The sequence below is a fragment of the Scyliorhinus canicula genome, chromosome 4 (assembly GCF_902713615.1).
Source record: "Scyliorhinus canicula chromosome 4, sScyCan1.1, whole genome shotgun sequence".
Classification (NCBI taxonomy): domain Eukaryota; kingdom Metazoa; phylum Chordata; class Chondrichthyes; order Carcharhiniformes; family Scyliorhinidae; genus Scyliorhinus; species Scyliorhinus canicula.
This window is the reverse complement of record NC_052149.1, coordinates 201,853,550-201,874,111: the sequence shown is the minus strand read 5'-3', so window position 1 is coordinate 201,874,111 and position 20,562 is coordinate 201,853,550. Positions and strand designations below refer to the sequence as shown.

The following is a 20,562-nucleotide window of genomic DNA, read 5'->3' as shown; positions in this document are numbered from 1 at the left end:
TTTAAAATGACAATTAAAGTAGTTATAGCACATAGTACATAGAATATAGAGTGCAGAAGGAGGCCATTTGGCCCATCGAGTCTGCACCGACCCACTTAAGCCCTCACTTCCACCCTATCCCCGTAACCCAGTAACCCCTCCTAACTTTTTTAGACACTAAGGGCAATTTAGCTTGGCCAATCCACCTAACCTGCACGTCTTTGGACTATGGGAGGAAACCGGAGCACCCGGAGGAAACCCATGCAGACATGGGGAGAATGTGCAGACTCCGCACAGACAATGACCCAGCGGGGAATCGAACCTGGGATCCTGGCGTTGTGAAGCTGCAGTGCCAGCCACTTGTGCTTCCAAAGCCACTTGTGCTGCCCAATTATAATGAAGAAAATTGCAATTATTGTTTGCAGCATGTGGGGCTGAGTTTTAGCATGCCAAGCTGGAATAGACTCAAATTGTTCATGAACTGAGACAAAAAAGTCTTCTTATCTCTATCTTAAATGGGATGCTCCTACTTTTTAAATGGTCTCCCCGAGTTTTAAACTCTCTCAGAAGGAAACATGTTCTCACCACTCGTTCTGTCAAATTCCTCATGATCTTGTATATTTTAATAAGATCACCTCTTATGTCTTCTAAGTTCTAATGAGTATAGGCCCAATCTGCTCAACCTTTCCTCATACGTTAACCTTTTCGTCCAGCAATCAATCAAGTGAACCTTTTCTGAACTGTTTCTAATACAATGATATCTTTTCTTAAGTACGAAGACTAAACATGGTAGTCCTGATGTGGTCTAATGGAAGTTCTGTGTAGCTGCAGCAAACTTGCCTACATTTAGCGTTGATTTCCCCGTGCACTAAACTTTACCTTCCAGTATTGATTAGAGTTGTGGAGGCTAAAGGTGCCAGATCAAAGGTTACCACACAAAATACGAGCTCATGGTGTATGGGTTAAGATATTAGTATGGATAGAGGATTAGTCAGCTAAAAGGAAGCAGAGAATATGGATAAATGGGTCATATTTGGGTTGGCAAGTTATCAATCAGTAATGGAGTACCACAGAGCTGGGGCCACAGCTATTTACAATCTATATCAATGACATGAATGATGGGACCGTATGTGCAGTAGCTAAATTTGCTGATGACACAAAGATAGGTAGGAAAGTAAGTTGTCAAGAACACAAAAGGGTCTACAAAAGGTCTTAGGTAGGTTAGTTGAATGGGCAAAGATATTAGCTGATGGAATAATATACTGCTTTTCTGTTCACATGTGAACTTCTCAACTTTGGCAGGAAGAACAGAAAAGCAGTATATTATTTGAATGGGGAGAGACTGCATAATTCAGTGGCATGGAGGAGCGATCTGGATGACCAGCTGCATAAATCACAAAAGGTTAGTGAGGAGGTCTAGCAAGTGTTTAGGAAGACACATAGAAAGTTGTCAATTTAGCACAAGGGGAATCGACGATAAAAGTAGGCTGCCGCACAGGGCTTCCATTAGATTGCATCAGGAGTAGCGTGTTTAGTCTCCTTACTTAAGAAAGCGTATCATTGCAACAGAAACATTTCAGAGAAGGTTCACTTCATCGATTTCTGGGGTGAAAGGGTTATCGTATGAAGAAAGATTGAGCAGTTTGGGCCTATGCCAACTGGAACTTAGAATAATTTGTCAAGCACTTTTGCCCAACAGTGTTGTATTTATTTTATTGATGTGCACAGTCTCTTCATCAAGGCTTGCATTTTTAAAGAGCAAATGAATCTCACTTAATTTTCTTGCAACCCCAAATGTTATGCCCAAAGATGATAATGAACATCCTTTGTTGTCCTACTTTAAACTCGAGAATCATTTGTCAGGGCTCTTTTAGCTATTGGAAGCAGACATTTTCTGTGGAACTTATTCTTGAATCATTATGATGTTTTGCTCCAATCAGGCCATGATTACAATATTGCTCTCAATCTATTCCCATTTCTAATACAACTGAAACAGAAGTTTTATGATTTTGTGCACAAAATGTTTGCTCCCAGGCTGTCTGTAGCCAGGTATTCTAATGCAAGTTTGATGGAATATTCTGTAAACATTCCCTTAATTTCTCCTTTTGTAGAAAGGGTTCAAAGAGAGATCAGCATTGTTGTTGGTGAGTCTAGACCTCCTTCCCTCAAAGACAAAGTTCACATGCCCTTCACAGAAGCAACAATAATGGAAATTCAGCGGATGACGACGGTGGTTCCACTTGCCATTCCACATATGGCATCAGAAACTGTTGGTAAGGGTGCTTCTGAATTAACAGTTATTAAACTGGAAAGTTCAAACATGTGCTGCTGATTTTATGTTGGAACAGGGACAGAGTTAACCAAGTTTTGTTTGATGTCCTACATTCTTACATTATTAATCTGATAGAAATTGATGACATATGCAAAATGATTAGAATATTGACTGCCACTCTCTGGCCCTGATTCTAAGCCCCATGCATGACACAGTAAATGGGCAGGTGAGTGGTGGAAGTGAGGGCAGTGGCTTACCCTCTCTGATCTCGCTGCTTTATCGCCATGTCCCATACTAAGATGTTCCTTTGAACAGTGTAAGAGGGCAACTAATGAATACTGTTTAATTACAATGATTTATTATGGCAGACAATAATTAAAGTCTGTTAAAGGATCTTAGAGAGGTTTTTTTGAACTTATAAAGTGCTTTAGAAAGGCTAAGGAAAACTCTGCACCCAGGGTAAAGGCATCACTCAGCAACATAAGGACACAGACCCCCTTCTGGGGCCAAATCAGTAATTTGTTTTTCAGTAACTTGTTTTTGGTAATCTCTACAACTTGCTTTCTGTGACCTAAAGTAGCAGATATAGCTATCAGTGCAAGGTCTAGTTGGTTAGCTTCAACGGAAGAGATTAGAGAGGAGACATAGAGGGATAAGGGTGAAAAATACTTACTTTGCCTTGTAAATACCTGCAACTTGTTTAATGTAAAAGTTTGGACCAGACAATGTTCAGATGTAAATAATGCTTTTCTCAACCGGGCAGAGTCAGCTCCAGAGATCTTGCTTTGAAGTTGTGCTCTCCCAATGCATTGGCTAATAAATAATCTTTCTGTACCTGGATCTCCTGAGATTATTTATTTTAATAATCTGCTCCACACCAAGCAAGCGAGCAGGTCCCTTCTTAAAGTTCTCCTTTAAATATGCAGTTTGGATCTAATTATTTCATTGTTCGCCTGATCTGCAATTTTAGTTGCAGGGCAGATGACAGACTGTGAGCAAAAAGAGGACTTGCAAGGCAAATTTTAATACCTTGTCGCCAGCCCCATCATGCTGATTGGGACAGGAGAATTCCCACAACCACATGTGATTGCTAGGACTGTTTCCTGGCGGTGGTCTCCTGCTGCCAAATTCTGCCTCCCACCCAATAGCCTGGTGATGGTTCTGTCCCATTTTGGACTGTAGAAAATTTATGGAAATGAGGCTCAGCTGTTAAAAATTTTCAGAAATCACAAAGAAGTTTCCAGCAGGAGGGTTGTTGAATAACAGTAAACCTTAGGTGCACTGTGGTCTAGTCTATATATTGGTATATTTTAGAAAGAAACAATAGTTCCTGATTCCTATGTGTAGCGCACCATCATAGACCATGCTTTGGTTAAAATAAGAACAAACCATAACCCGATCCAGATTTATCTGTAACTACAAGGACCAGAAATATCAACTAAACAATCAATAAACCAATCAGGTTTACACAATGTTTTTAAAGTTGTTAAGAGTGACCACTTTTTCTCTTAGTGACTGGAGTTTCTAATGTCCAAAATGAAATGTTTAAGGTATAAAAAGACATACTCCAGAATAATGAACTTACTACAGGTGTATTTTGAGTCTTTTAGTGGAGTTTTTTTCTTTTCAGGGTCTTAGCATCTGTCAAAAACTTAGGCTTGATGTTAATATTTTGCCCCAGATTATCGCTGTCATCAGCGTCATGGAGGTGGCAGTCTGAGCATGCCTTATCATACGTCAGTGCTTCTAATTATGTTTTCTCAGTGCAGGAAATAATATTCAGTTTCTTTCCTGATGACTTGAAAGCCAGCTGTAGAATTGTTCAGGTAAATGTTCAGTTATTTGTTTAGCTGAGACGGACAGAACCTGTCTTGACCTTCAGTGTCTTAACTTTTGTTTCTCCAAACGAAAACACATTAATTTATTTCAGTAAATCAATTTTGAAATCTTCCCGACTTTAATTTTGACAACCTCATGGAATCATAGAATTTACAGTGCAGAAGGAGGCCATTTGTCCCATCGAGTCTGCACGGCCTTTGGAGAGAGCACCCTGCTTAAGCCCACATCTCCATCCTATCCCAGTAACCCCACTTCAGTAGGTAATATGAGCAGATAAATAAATTTTATCTGTACTAACTATTTGTTAGCACGCAATGGGTTAGCAAAAATGATCTGCACATTGTACTCCACAGTATTTTATTTTCCCAAATGCCCATTTCCAAGTCTTCATATTTCCAACTGTTAGTTGCTCTGCAAGTATCTGCTATTCAGCCTTTACATTGCTTAGTTAGCTCTCAACTGCCCCATTGTAACTGCGCATCTCAATTATTTATTACCCCCATATTCATTAACTTCACCCGCTCAGTTAATGTCAACACTACAAACTTTCACTTGCCACAGCCATGAACCCAAATTTACTGTCCCACACCCTACCTAAAGCACTCACCATATCAACACCTTCCCCACCTCCTCCCCGCCATACAAATTTACAAATCAGCCCCATTTCCCCAAGCAACGTATCTGCTAATTCGTTGTAATGCCACAAAAGACATTTCCATATAAACAGTTTCCTTCAACTTCTGACGTACAATGTCATAGGAGATTAATTAGTAATATGTTAAAACCACACCTCAGCACCCTCTATATCACATTTTGCTACAATCTTAAAATCCTGTGTACTTGTCAGATGCAAAAGAGAATTGGCAAGCAGATTGCAATCTCTACATTTCTCTGGCCACACAACAGTTAAACTTATTCTGCTCATATGTAGACAGTATGAGACTCAAAACGCTGATGTGATTTTGTTGCTCATTTGTGGTGCCATTAATGAGAGCCATGTTTTTAAATCGTTTGGGCTAGTACTCTGAGTAAGCTGCAACAGTTATTGAACTGTTTGGAACCACTCCAGGATGCATGTGGCTATCTCCTAACCAATATTACAGGAACAGCCAACGAAGATAAAATGGGGATGGGAAAAAGAATAAAATGTAAAAGCCCTCAAATATATTTAAGAAAGTACATATGCGCGGAAACCAGAAATTACCAATTTTAATTTATAAGTATATAAAATGTTAAACAGAGAAGATGGGACTAAAAGAAATAAAAATCAGATTGAATTTAAGTTCTGCTACTAATCCTTCCCCTTTATATGTGATGCTAATTCGTATTTTACTTTTTTCCAGACTTTAAAGGCTATATTATACCCAAGGGAAGTATAGTGGTTGCAAATCTGTGGTCAGTACATAGAGATCCAAGCATGTGGGAACATCCTGATGAATTTAATCCTTCTCGCTTCTTGGATGCAGATGGAAATATAATGAGAAATGAAGCATTTATGCCATTTGGAATAGGTAGAGCCTATTTATTTGTGAAATGTTACGCTTTAAACTTATTTCTGCAATTTGAACTCACTGTCATGTTTCAGCTAGGTTGATAAGTGGACAGTCCATTTCTAGTTATCTGTGAGTGCCACTCCGTGTTCAGTGCTCAACTGGCTGAGAAGATGGCCCAGAAAAAAGAGGCCAGTGAATCCTGCAATTTTGCAGCTCACTGTCTTCATCTGTAGCAAATGCTGCAGAGACTGCCATACATAGTGGGGCTCCTGAAAGGAAATTACAGAGTAGTTCTAATAGGGACTTTAATTATTTGAATATAGACTGGGATAGTATTACTGAAAAGACAGAGAAGAGCAAGAGTCCCTCAAGTGCAGCACGGTAGCATTGTGGATAGCACAATTGCTTCACAGCTCCAGGGTCCCAGGTTCAATTCCGGCTTGGGTCACTGTCTGTGCGGAGTCTGCACATCCACTCCGTGTGTGCGTGGGTTTCCTCTGGGTGCTCCGGTTTCCTCCCACGGTCTAAAGATGTGCAGGTTAGGTGGATTGGCCATGCTAAATTGCCCTTAGTGTCCAAAATTGCCCTTAGTGTTGGGTGGGGTTACTGGGTTATGGGGATAGGGTGGAGGTGTTGACCTTGGGTAGGGTGCTCTTTCCAAGAGCCGGTGCAGACTCAATGGGCCGAATGGCCTCCTTCTGCACTGTAAATTCTATGAAGTGTGTTCAGGAGCATTTTCGACAGCAGTGTTGTTTCCGGCACACTGAGAAAGGACGTGTTGCTAGACCTGTTTTTTTGGGAATGAAGTGGGCCAAGTGGATCAAGTGTAACTGTCACCTGCAAGATGGTCTCCAAGCCACACACCATCCTGACTTGGAACTATATCGCCATTCTTCCATTATAACTGGGTCAAAATTCTGAAATCCCTCCCTAACAGCACTGTGGGTTTCCTACACCACATGGACTGCAGCAGTTCAAGAAGGCAGCACCTTCTCAAGGGCAATTAGGGATTCACAATAAGTGCTGACCTGGCCAGCGACACTCACATCCTGTAAAAGAATAAAACAAAGTAGAGGAACACTTAGGAAATAGTGATCATTGCTTCAACAGGTTTAGGTTTGCTACGGAAAAGGACAAGGAACAATTCCGGGTGAGAGTAACTAATTGGGGGAGAGCCAACTCCAATGGGGTAAGAATGGAGCTGACCCAGATCAATTGGAATCAAAGGTTGGCAGGCAAAGCTGGAACTGACAAACTGGTTGCAATCAAAAATACATTTCGAAAGGCAGGGAAAACATACAGAGCTCCCTGGATGAGAAAGGAGATTGAGGTTAAATCCTTTAAGTAGAAGAAATATATGCTTATGGCAGATGTCAGGTGGTTAATACAACTGAGAACCAGCCTGAATATAGAAGGCTCAGAGGGGTGGTGAAAAAGCAAACCAGAGAAACAAAGGGAGCAGAAGGGAAGAAACTGGCAGGTAATATAATAGGGAATCCCAAAATCTATAGGCACATAGTCAAAATGATGTAAAATGAGATAAAAAGAGGAGTGGGACCAAAAAGGGAATTGGTTACTAAATAATAATAATAATAATCTTTTATTGTCACAAGTATGAAGTTACTGTGAAAAGTCGCCACATTCCGGTGCCGGTTTGAGTAAGCTGGTACGAGAATTTAACCCGCGCTGCTGGCCTTGTTCTGCATTACAAACTAACTGCCTAGCCCACTGAGCTAAACCAGCCCTATGGAGCTTTATGGAGGCAGGGGGCATGGCTCAAGTATTAAATGAATACTTCACAACTGTTTTTACCAAGGAAGGAGATGTGCAGGTCATGATTAAAGGGTAGGTAGTTCAGACATTTGAAATTGATAAGAGATATAGGATAAGCTGTCTACTTAAAATTGATCTGGCATCAGGACCAGATGAGATGTATCCAAAGATTCTGAAGGAAGTGAGACTGGAAATTGCAGAGACACTGGAGGGGGGGGGGGATGCAGTAAGAGGGCGTTGGAGGCCTGAAGAGGGGGGCCCCAGGGAACCCATACTGCGGTGTCCTTACCTAGGGGGTGAATGCCCATGTGTGTGGGGGTGACATTGCTCATTGGTGGGTGGGAGGTGCGGGGGACTCACACGCTCACTTAGCGACTGGAGCACCTTTCAGAATGGCGTCCCGATCTCTGCATTCAGCTCTCCAATGCTGAAAAAAATACTAAGTGTAGCTAAAGCGGTGAGAAACTCAGTGACTAAGTGCGGCATTCTCTGGCTGCGCGGCAACCGGAGAATCCCACCCCAGGTCAATTGACTTTTCCATTGTCTGCATCTTGCCTGTGGAAATCTTGCGGCGGGCAAGGCGGAAAAATCTAGCTCTAAGTGTCGTTAGATAGCTGTGAGGAACTTGCCGGCAGAGCTGGTGGGAATCTCCCTGAATGAAAAACCCACCACAAAGGAACTTGGAAACATTTCCATTAACGTCCGCCCGATATCGACATCTTCCGATGGCGTCATATATGTGGAAGCTCCACATCGGGTGGCTCCTGCTCGAGGCTCTCATTTTGGAGTTTAATACCCGGTTACATAAGAACATAAGAACATAAGAAATAGGAGCAGGAGTAGGCCATCTGGCCCCTCGAGCCTGCTCCGCCATTCAATGAGATCATGGCTGATCTTTTGTGGACTCAGCTCCACTTTCCGGCCCGAACACCATAACCCTTAATCCCTTTATTCTTCAAAAAACTATCTATCTTTACCTTAAAAACATGTAATGAAGGAGCCTCAACTGCTTCACTGGGCAAGGAATTCCATAGATTCACAACCCTTTGGGTGAAGAAGTTCCTCCTAAACTCAGTTCTAAATCTACTTCCCCTTATTTTGAGGCTATGCCCCCTAGTTCTGCTGTCACCCGCCAGTGGAAACAACCTGCCCGCATCTATCCTATCTATTCCCTTCATAATTTTAAATGTTTCTATAAGATCCCCCCTCATCCTTCTAAATTCCAACGAGTACAGTCCCAGTCTACTCAACCTCTCCTCATAATCCAACCCCTTCAGCTCTGGGATTAACCTAGTGAATCTCCTCTGCACACCCTCCAGCGCCAGTACGTCCTTTCTCAAGTAAGGAGACCAAAACTGAACACAATACTCCAGGTGTGGCCGCACTAACACCTTATACAATTGCAACATAACCTCCCTAGTCTTAAACTCCATCCCTCTAGCAATGAAGGACAAAATTCAATTTGCCTTCTTAATCACCTGTTGCACTTGTAAACCAACCTTCTGTGACTCATGCACTAGCACACCCAAGTCTCTCTGAACAGCGGCATGCTTTAATATTTTATCGTTTAAATAATAATCCCGTTTGCTGTTATTCCTACCAAAATGGATAACCTCACATTTGTCAACATTGTATTCCATCTGCCAGACCCGAGCCCATTCACTTAACCTATCCAAATCCCTCTGCAGACTTCCAGTATCCTCTGCACTTTTCGCTTTACCACTCAGCTTAGTGTCATCTGCAAACTTGGACACATTGCCCTTGGTCCCCAACTCCAAATCATCAATGTAAATTGTGAACAATTGTGGGCCCAACACGGATCCCTGAGGGACACCACTAGCTACTGATTGCCAACCAGAGAAACACCCATTTATCCCAACTCTTTGCTTTCTATTAATTAACCAATCCTCTATCCATGCTACTACTTTACCCTTAATGCCATGCATCTTTATCTTATGCAGCAACCTTTTGTGTGGCACCTTGTCAAAGGCTTTCTGGAAATCCAGATATACCACATCCATCGGCTCCCCGTTATCTACTGCACTGGTAATGTCCTCAAAAAATTCCACTAAATTAGTTAGGCACGACCTGCCTTTTACGAACCCATGCTGCGTCTGCCCAATGGGACAATTTCTATCCAGATGCCTCGCAATTTCTTCCTTGATGATAGATTCCAGCATCTTCCCTATTACCGAAGTTAAACTCACTGGCCTATAATTTCCTGCTTTCTGCCTACCTCCTTTTTTAAACAGTGGTGTCACGTTTGCTAATTTCCAATCCACCGGGACCACCCCAGAGTCTAGTGAATTTCGGTAAATTATCACTAGTGCATCTGCAATTTCCCTAGCCATCTCTTTTAGCACTCTGGGATGCATTCCATCAGGGCCAGGAGACTTGTCTACCTTTAGCCCCATTAGCTTGCCCATCACTCCCTCCTTAGTGATAACAATCGTCTCAAGGTCCTCACCTGTCATAGCCTTATTTCTATCAGTCACTGGCATGTTATTTGTGTCTTCCACTGTGAAGACCGACCCAAAAAACCTGTTCAGTTCCTCAGCCATTTCCTCATTTCCATTATTAAAACTCCCTTCTCATCCTCTAAAGGACCAATATTTACCTTAGCCACTCTTTTTTGTCTTATATATTTGTAAAACCTTTTACTGTCTGTTTTTATATTCTGAGCAAGTTTACTCTCATACTCTATCTTACTCTTCTTTATAGCTTTTTTAGTAGCTTTCTGTTGCCCCCTAAAGATTTCCCAGTCCTCTAATCTCCCAGCAATCTTTGCCACTTTATATGCTTTTTCCTTCAATTTGATACTCTCCCTTATTTCCTTAGATATCCACGGTCGATTTTCCCTCTTTCTTCCGTCCTTCCTTTTTGTTGGTATAAACCTTTGCTGAGCACTGTGAAAAATCGCTTGGAAGGTTCTCCACTGCTCCTCAACTGTTCCACCATAAAGTCTTAGCTCCCAGTCTACCTTAGCTAGTTCTTCTCTCATCCCCTTGTAATCTCCCTTGTTTAAACACAAAACACTAGTATTTGATTTTACTTTCTCACCCTCCATCTGTATTTTAAATTCCACCATATTGTGATCGCTCCTTCCGAGAGGATCCCTAACTATGAGATCATGAATCAATCCTGTCTCATTACACAGGACAAGATCCAGGACCGCTTGTTCCCTCGTAGGTTCCATCACATACTGTTCTAGGAAACTATCGCGGATACATTCTATAAACTCCTCCTCACGGTTGCCCTGACCGACCTGGTTAAACCAATCGACATGTAGATTAAAATCCCCCATGATAACTACTGTACCATTTCTACATGCATCAGTTATTTCTTTGTTTATTGCCTGCCCCACCATCTCGTTACTATTTGGTGGCCGATAGACTACTCCTATCAGTGACTTTTTCGCCTTACTATTCCTGATTTCCACCCAAATGGATTCAACCGTATCCTCCATAGCACCGATGTCATCCCTTACTATTGCCCGGATGTCATCCTTAAATAACAGCGCAACACCACCTCCCTTACCATCCACTCTGTCCTTCCGAATAGTTTGATATAGTTACAGGGGCAGGTTTTGGATAAGTTGGTGTAGGAAGACATAAGGAAGGTGGGGAATGTAGAAGACCCATAAAAATGCCGCTGGGAAGAAGGGGCGAGCAAAAGTTGGCCGTTGTGTGAACTGGTCAGCCCAGCAGCAGGAAAGATGGCGGAGGCAGGGTCGCTGGGTGGGGCCGCACTCTTCACAGTCACTTCTTTGACCGAGGTGATGGCCGGAGATTTTAAATGGCAGTGAAGTTAAGTGTCTTGGGTTACAGGAAGATATAGACGTCATGGTCAAATGGGCAAAAAGGTGGCAGATTAAATTTAACCCTGAAGTGCAAAGTGATACATTTTGGAAGGAATAATTTGACAAGGAAGTATTCAATGAATGACCTGACACTGGGAAGCTCCGAGGAACAAAAGTGGTATGATTGTCCATAGATCTCTGAAGAAAGAAGGGCAGTTTAATAGAGTGGTGCAAAAAGGCATATGGGACACTAGCCTTTATCAATCGAGGTATAGATTACAAAAGCAGGGAAGTTGTGTTGGTGTTGTATAGAACTTTGATGAGGTCACAGCTGGAGCACTGTGTGCAATTGTGGTTGCCAGATTATAGGAAGGATGTGATTCCACTGAAGGGGATGCAGAGGCGATTCACCAGGATGTTGCCTGGGATGGAACATTTGGGATGGGAGTTATGAAGAGAAGACTGACGGTCGACCTGATCGAGGTGGACATGATTATGAGGGGTATGGACAGGGTAGATAGTGAGCAGCTGTTCCCTTCGTTGAAGGGCCAGTTACGAGAGGACACAAGTTCAAGGTAAGGTGTGAGAGGTATAGGGGGGATTTGAGGAAAAGCCTTTTTTACCCATAGGCTGGTGACGGTCTGGAATGCACTACCTGGGAGGGTGGAGGAGGCGGGTTGCCTCACATCCTTTAAAAAGTACCTTGAGAGGCACATGGTGGTGCAGTGGTTAGCACTGCTGCCTCATGGTGCCGAGGTCCTAGTTCAATCCTGGCTCTGGGTCACTGACCGTGTGGAGTTTGCACATTCTTCCTGTGTTTGCATGGATTTCGCCCCCACAACCCAAAGATGTGCAGGGTAGGTAGATTGGCCACGCTAAATTGCCCCTTAATTGGAAAAAAATAATTGGGTACTCTAAATTAATTTTCAGAAAGTACCTTGATGTGTACTTGGCAAGTCATAACATTCAAGTGCTGGCAAGTGGGTTAGGTAGGCAGGTCAGATGTCGTTCATGCGTTGGTGCAGACTCAATGGGCTGAAAGGCCTCTTCTGCACTGTATTATCCTATGATTATAGGAGGAAATAAAGTAAAGATCCAGCAGTATTTCTACCTGGGAGGAATACATAGATAATTGTATTATTTTGCGATCCAAATCTGTTGTATTTTAGTGAAACTGAAGACATTTTTGGGGGTGATTTTGAACCCGCAGTGGCCGCCAATGAGAACGGTGACGCGGGTGGAAATCGGTGAGAATCAATAAGATCGATTCTCTGCAGTGAAATCACAATTTCCGATTTTTCAGGTCCCTTGCTGGTGGTGCGATGAGAAATCCGCCACGGAAGGTCTGGAACCTCATTATAAAATATTATAATATCATTAGTGAGCCCTCCCTCCAGGACTTCCCCACTTACTGAATATTCATCGGTCATCGGAGTGCGACTTACAACATGTCTGAAGACAGGAACCATGCAATCTCACCTCCAAAGGGGATATCAGGGTTGAGCACTCAGGTCACCATTACCCTCCAGAGTGCCTGTTACGGAGGGGGCAGCAAAAAGGACATGGGGAACCCAGATAAGTTCAACTTGGGGCTGGCGGGGTTCAGTCTTGGCATCTGGGGTGTGGGGGGTCAGTCACAGCCCTTCATATCTGTGAGCCTCTAAGTTTAAAGGGGTCTGGCAGCTGGTATGTAGGCAGCACTTTCCTTGCTGGCCCTTTCCCAGGGAGCGTTCCTGATAGTTACATCTTGCAGCACTCGCAGATCTGTCGTCTTTGTGGGAGAGCAGTGGCTGGAGGGTAGCTCCTCTGGGATAAAGGGTACCCCTCAGGAGGTGGTTGATGACGTCAGTGAGACTTGCTGTAATGAGGCTTGTGTGTCATAGGTGCACAGGTTGAGCAAGCGATTGGACTGCTCAAAATGCAGTTCTGATTCCTGGACCGATTGGGCAGAAACTTCCAATATAGCCCCAAAGGATGCCCCACACCATAGTGGTCTGGAGGATGACAAATCTCAGCTCCTGTGTATTCCGAGGTCAGGGGTGCCGGTATTTGTCCCCACCTTCTGTATGAGGTGGGCAGCCTCTCAACAGTTTTTCAGCCCTTGGCATCCTCATCACTAGAGAACAGAGAGGTCTGAGGATTAATGTTTTTGGGGTGGGGGGGATTAACTTCCCTGGAGGGGACCAGGAGCATTCACCTGAACCTTGAGGGTTGGGGCTTACTTTCAGGCTGCATGGGTGTTGCAGTACTGCCCTACTCAGTGTGTGATGCCACTCACAGGGAGGGAGGTGTCAGATGGACTGGACACCCCCAGGACCTGCTGGATGAAAGCCAAAGGCTGCACGCTGCTGATCTTCTTCCCTTTGGGTGCCCGGGGGCCCCTGAGCTCCTCAATGGGATATAGGGGTAGTTGGATTGACACCCAGAAGTCTCTATTACAGTCGTGGAATCCCACAAATGCCTGCACCATGCAATTGAAGCCCTGCACCGTGGAGATCATGAGCTGAACCATGGAATGCGCCAAGTTCTCCACTGTGGACGCTAACCTTGCAGTGTTGCTCTCATTGCGTAGGAGTGACGGCACTATGTCCTCGGACAGAAGGTAATGAGACTCCTCCAGTCAGCCTTGTAGTCCGAAGGTGGATTCTGTCATCCCTTCCTGATCTTCGCGACCCTGCCTTTACAGTTCCAGCAGCTCTGGGATGACCGGAACGAGCAGCATGTCATCGGCCAGGGTCTCAGAGACCTGGGCGCTGGCATCTCTCTGACTACTGGTTCCCTGGGACATTCCTTCCTCTGCCTGCTGTGGATCTTCCGCTGCGAGGTGCTCACCAGTCAGTGACCCAGAAGCCTGCCTACTAGTTACTGCCACCCTGGTGTGAGTATTTGTGCTGATGGAGGGAGGTTACAGCTGTGACTCCTCCTGAATGCTAGTTTCTGAGATGTCTCTCTCGGAGCTGCTTGGATCTGTGGCCCCTACATGGCACAAGGATGGTCCGGGCTGTTCGACTGATTGACCTGCAAGGGAAGCGAGATGGCATTGGTACATCACGGGACATAAATGATGGGAGTAAGTTAACTTGCGTGAGGCTTGCACCATGGCTGCATGTCTTGACGGTTCTCACTTTTGTCTGCTGCCTGTACTTTGCCCTCTGTACAGGTGCGGTCCTGCTCATCGCCTAACAGCTCAATAGCTCTCTCCTCAAAGGGCGTTAGGCATCTCAGTTCAGGCATGATTCTGACAGGCTATGTCCATTCACCCTGGTTGTACTCGAGTTTGTCCTGCAGTGAGTCAGACGGGAAGAGCGTAGGTGGCAGTCCTTTCTGGTGGTGATGAAATCTGGTGTGCGTGGGATGCGAGTGGGAGCAGGGATCTGAGGAACAAATTATTTACTGGGGGCGGCATGGGGAGTGAGGAAGGGGAGGCAGCCTTGGGAAGTGTTGGGAATCCGTGAGCTGGCTGTGTGAGAGATCACCGTGGAGATGTGAAGGGTGTATGAAGCGCGCAATGGTATACATAAGGAGGCACACTTGTTCTTTATGTAGAGAGCTGGCCCATAGTATAGTGGCCACTGCCTCCCTGGCAGGGGTGGTTGATGGACACCTGCGATAACGCGGGCAGAGAACATCACGCCTCTGCCCCACACCATCCAGTAGTTTGGTAAGGGCTCCCTCTGAAATTTTGGTGCTGTCTTTCTGGCAGCCATCGCCAACTAGACTTGGCACAAGTTGGGGGGGCGTTTATGAAATGAAAAAAATGAAAATCGCTTATTGTCACGAGTAGGCTTCAAATGAAGTTATTGTGAAAAGCCCCTAGTCGCCACATTACGGCGCCTGTTCGGGGAGGCTGTTACGGGAATCAAACCGTGCTGCTGGCCTGCTTGGTCTGCTTTCAAAGCCAGCGATTTAGCACTGTGCTAAACAGCCCCCTTTATAAGGAGTGCCCCACTGATAGCAGAGATTATTTTTTTTCCCATGGCAAACAAATCAGCCAAGCTGCCACGAGTGCGCCGTGAATCATGAGGGGAAAGTTAATTTTATTAAAAAGGCTCACTATTCGGTGAGTTTTCCCACCATTGGCAGGATTCTCACCGGAACTGACACTTTGAAAAAATATGGTAAGATTTCACCCTTTGCAATGCACCACTTTACACAACACATTGGGCTAAATTTTGCAGGCACCAACAAATATACACTGCTAGCCATTCAGACATTTACACTTTCCCACAGACTTGGTTGACCTTTGCACTAGAACTTGCAGTTAGCCAATCAGATTGTTAAATCCTTATTGATTGATGCAGAGTCAAACTAGGGAGTACATGTTAAAATATTTAACTTGATCATGCACAGCAAGTGAAACAGTGGGACAGAAAGAAAAATGGGATGGAGAGAGGAGACAGAAAAATCTCCAACAATAATTAAAATGTGAAGGAATGAGGCACCACACTTTTAAAGCTAATTTTCAGTGTCAACGATGTTTGACAGTAATTAAAATACAGAGTAGGACAAGAAGAAGAAGGATGGGTAGAAGGGCTCAGCCGGGGTTCAGATTGGCAGAAGCTTTTAGGGAGCAGATTTGATAGAGAACAGATTTCAGGAGTGTTGTAGCATTCTGGAAGCTCCTTTCCACACTTATACCTGCAGCCACAAAAGCAGCAGTCTGAACCTCCACTGCGGCACTCAAATGCTGATCTCATGTGCTGCTGTGGAGTTAAAAATATGCTTAGATTTGAGCCATGTCTCATGTATGTATGACCAGGAATGATGGTGTGCTATAATGCAATACCAGTATGTTTTATACTGATCAGTTCTGTTTCTTTGATTAGGAAAACGGATCTGTATGGGAGAGCAGATGGCAAAGATGGAACTCTTCCTGATCTTCAGCACCCTCCTGCAGTCATTCTGCTTCAAACTTCCTGAAGGCAGTGAAGCACCAAACATGATTGGGAAGTTTGGCCTGACACTGTCTCCACACCCTTTTAAAATCATTCCTGTCAGGCATCAAACTACTTGTTGAAATGGATCACAGTCTTCAAGGTTAAGAATGTACCACACAGACAAAGGAGGGCTTTATCTCTCTTACCCTCTCTGAGTATTATATCCATTATAACTCACTAACAGTCCATACTATGTAGATAACTATGACATTATTCGGCTGCTACTTTCAACTAACAGAACAGCTACAATCAACTCCATGCTCACTCCTTGAATGTGGTGGAAGATATTCCTGTGCAGAATATGATCAAATACTTGAAAATGTCTGACTTCCTTTTCATCCTGGATTTGACGTCAGGACTGAAGACACTCCAAGATTATTTTATTTTATTTTATGCATTTCACATTTTAAAGTCTGTCTACCATTTACAGTGAACCTATGGAACAGTGCAAGCGATTCAATGGAAATAACTTTATGCCTTTGTGAATATGATTCTCTTACATCATTCACTGCTTATTCAAGAAAAGGCACAAACTCATAGAAATTAAGATCACAGGGTTGAAGGGTGAAGTATACTCTTATATTTGCTGCTTTGGATTTAACAGAAGGAAATAAATGACAAAAAGCTCCAGCAGCTGGTTCATTTGGAAAATACTTCTTTACTAGCTCAGTGGCATAGTATCATGACATAGGTTGCGTGTTCTGGAAAAGGTATATACTATGCACATCTTTAGGGGCAAACATTGGGCTCAGCAACACCTTCAAAACTTTCCTCTAAGTTCCAAAATGGTGTCCACAGCCATCAGTCGCACGCTGATGCCAATTGTACGTACAGCCATATTGGTAAAGGGATTAGCATCTGTACTAAAGTACTCAGAGTAATCAGATCATTATGCTGATCAACTTCAATGCTGATTTGAGTCCCAAGGGGCGAGACTCCCCATCGGCTGACGTCAGAATCGGGAACCGCAATTGGGCGGAGTATCGTTTTTGACACCAAAATCGTGGCGGATTCACGCCAAATCGCAATTCTTCGGTGCCTCGACAGCGGCGTCAATGGGTTCCACTCCGCACTTACAGTAAACACCCTTGGCATATCATTAGTGGGCCTGACCCGGCGTTCTCTGGGGCCTCCATGATTCACCGCCTACACCGGGCCGAATTCCCGGCAGCAAAGGTTCACTTGTACTTTTAAAAATCATGAAACAGGTGCCATGGCTGCTGAGGGAGACAGAGGGGGTACGGGAAGTATCCAACATCACTATAGTTTGCTGACAGTTGTGCCGCTGGCCAGAGGGCTTCTGCCAGGGCGGGGAGGAGTAGCAGAGATCGGCTGTGGGGTTGGGGTAGACGAGCACAGAATGCCATTGCTGCGGTCTGCAAGGCAGCCATGCAGCTGTGCACGCTACTGACTGCCCACTGTGAACTTAGTGCAACAAATCGTATGGGTGTCCCCCCAGGCCACCCCCCTTAGGTGCCCTGTGGCCCCAGTTGACCCATCAGTGGGATGGGTGTATTCCAGCACAATCAATGCTATCATGTTGGTTGGGATGGTGTGTGGGGAGTGAAGTGTGTATATGCGGCTGCAGCTTGTCAGACTCCTATGTGAATCAATTGTGTTCCACATGGCTACCCTTTAACAGTTGTTGAATTGGTCCAGGTGTTAACATAGTGAAACTACAACACAGGACTACTTGCATGCCAAATAACAAGCAGCAAGTGAGAGACAGCTAAACAATCCAACAATCAACGGATCAGATCTACTTCAGTCCTACCACATCCAGTTGTGAATGGTGATGGATAATTAAACAACTCACTCAAGGAGGAAGCTCCACAAATATTCCCATCAATGATGTAGGAGCCCAGCACATCAGTGCAAAAGATCAGGCTGAAGAATTTCCAATCTTCAACCAGAAACGCCAAGTGGATGATCCATCTTGGACTCCTGCAGATGTCCCCGGCATCGCAGATGGCAGCCTTCAGACAATTAGATTCACCCCATGTGATATCAAGAAATGGCTGAAGGCACTGAAAACTGCAAAGGCTATGGATCCTGACAATATTCCAGCAGTAGTACTGAAGGCTAGTGCTCCGGCACTTTGTCATATGAGGAGAGATTGACTAGGTTGGGATTGTTCACGCTGGAGTTCAGAAGAATGAGGGGAGAATCTCACAGAGACTTATAAAATTCTAACAGGACTAAACAGAGTAGATGCAGGGAAGATGTTACCAATGATAGGTGTGTCCAGAACCAGGGGGTCACAGTCTGAGGATTCAGGGTAAACCATTTCGGACAGAGATAAGGAGACACTTCTCACACAGAGTGGTGAGCCGGTGGAATTCATTACCACAGGAAGTAGTTGATACTAAAACTTTGAATATATTCAAGAGGCAGCTGGATATAGCACTTGAGGAGAATGGGATCAAAGGCAATGGGGAGGAAGCAGGATTAGGCTATTGAGTTGGATGATCAGCCATGATCGTGATGAATGCCGGAGCAGGCTCGAAAGACCAAAAGGCCTGCACCTGCTCCTATCTTCTATGTATCTATGAGATGTTTGCAATTAATTTTTTGCAATGTGAATCTGCTGTGTAGAACTGTAATTTGGTCAGAAAACATCAAGTAAGTCACCCTGCTCAGGAGAGGCAAGAATAAGTTCAACTAATTTCAGAAACAACGGGTGGGATTCTCAATTTCTGAGACTTAGTGTTGACGCCGTCACATAATTCGTAGAGTTCCTCGACAGCAAAACTGGCAGCGCACCTGGACCGATTCAGCTACTGTTGAGGGGCTAGCACCGGCACCACGTGGTACACAATTGATTCTAATGAGAATCAGTGTGGGATTTGTCGGTTCCGCGATTGACACTCAGGAGGTTGACACGCTGCAGCCGCATATACACACTTCACTCCTCACACTCCATACCAGTCAACAAGATTGCAGCAAAGAAAGCAGCTACACGCTTCACCGATGCTGAGCTGGAGATCCTTCTGGACGCACTGGAGGAGAGGAGCTTGACCCTGTACCGCAGCCCGGGAAGGAGCTGCCAACCCCCGCCGTTCGCCGTGCCTGGACGCAGGTGGCAAAGGCGGTGAATGCTATGGGTAACATCGTCTGGACCGGCCAACAGTGCCGATAGAAACTGCACGACCTCCTCAGGGCGGCCAGGGTGAGTAGGCAGCACTGTGTCCCTGGAACTAACCCACGTCCGACACACCTGTAACCTGACTCCTCACAACTTGGAGGGCGGGTGAACCCCCACCCATCACCATATGCCGGCACCCATATTGGCCGCCATGGCTGGGTACCCTGGCAACTAAGGCCACCAGCTACCCACCCCAGGGGAACGTCGCCCATAATCGCTGGAAGACTAGAGGGGGACCTCCGGATTTGGGACCCCTCACCATGGCAGTGCATAGTGTTCTGGAAATTGCAGCAGAGCTTCTGAGTGTGGTCCAGTCATAGCGGACCATGGTTGCGCAGCGGGTTGAACAGGGCGACACCTGGGACACCAGAGCAGCAGCCGGGCCCATCCAGGCCCGGTCGCCCCAGAAGACAGCCGGCAACGGGGACCCAGGTCTTCAGGTGGGAATCACAGCAGGCCACGTCCACTCCTGCTGTACCATCTGGGGATCCACCATGTTAACATTAGATCCCGTAAGGCCAGAAAGTTAGACACCAGTTAAGTTGACACAGTTTAGTTATAGGGGCTAGGGCACAAATCTGTATGTACGTTGTCACATTAAACAACTGTTCACACTGTTACAACGTGCCTTGGTGCTCTGTCAGTCAGATGGGTGTGAGGGATAGGCTGGTCTGGGTTGACCAGAGAGGGTGAGGGGGGGAATGGGTGAACTTTGGATGGGGAATGGGTGGATGTTGAGGGTGGCCTGGGCTCCCCACACTCCCCCCCCCAACCGTCTCCACCACGGTCAACCCAGGGATTTGATGGGACCGTGTGATGGAATGGCAAGCTCACATGCAGGAATCTCTCGGTGGGTGGTGGAAAGTGCTACTGTGGGCAAGAGTCAGACATTGTCAAATGGTGTGGAGCACCAGAGCTCCTCGCAGAGTGGGTTATCATCATCCTCCATCCCATGGACAGACTCGGTGTTACTGCCAAACCAGGGCCTGCACCCCGTAATGCAACAGGTATGCATCAGAGAGGGGGTTGCAGGCGAGTGAGTAGCCCGGGTATGTGGGGGGGGGGGGGGGGGGGGGGTGCGGGAATGCAGTGTTCTCCGGTAAAATTCTCATAGATTGGCCATTCAAAGTGCTGGGCAGCCTGTCGTCTCTGTGTGCTCCAATTACAGCGCTCCGGATGAGAGTGGCAACTTCGTTGCCCCTCTGCTAGTGACAGTGGCACCTTCTCAGAAAGTAACGACTGGGGAGTGCCCAGCCATGTCACTGGTCGCACCCTCCCAGACAGAGATTGCTAAGGCTCTGCCGGCCAGAGGACAACCGCAAAGG

At 45.4% G+C, this 20,562-nt stretch overlaps 1 protein-coding gene across 1 annotated transcript in view; it reads left to right on the top strand.

Annotated features, from left to right (window-relative positions):
* Positions 1-16,725, top strand: part of LOC119965319 (cytochrome P450 2U1) — a 31,641-nt gene extending 14,916 nt beyond the window's left edge. Inside the window, exons 3-5 of the mRNA XM_038795906.1 lie at positions 2,091-2,252; positions 5,434-5,601; positions 15,982-16,725. Coding sequence (XP_038651834.1) covers positions 2,091-2,252; positions 5,434-5,601; positions 15,982-16,172 — 521 coding nt within the window. The 3' untranslated portion in view covers positions 16,173-16,725. The remainder of the gene's footprint in view (positions 1-2,090; positions 2,253-5,433; positions 5,602-15,981) is intronic.
* Positions 16,726-20,562: the final 3,837 nt, after the last annotated feature.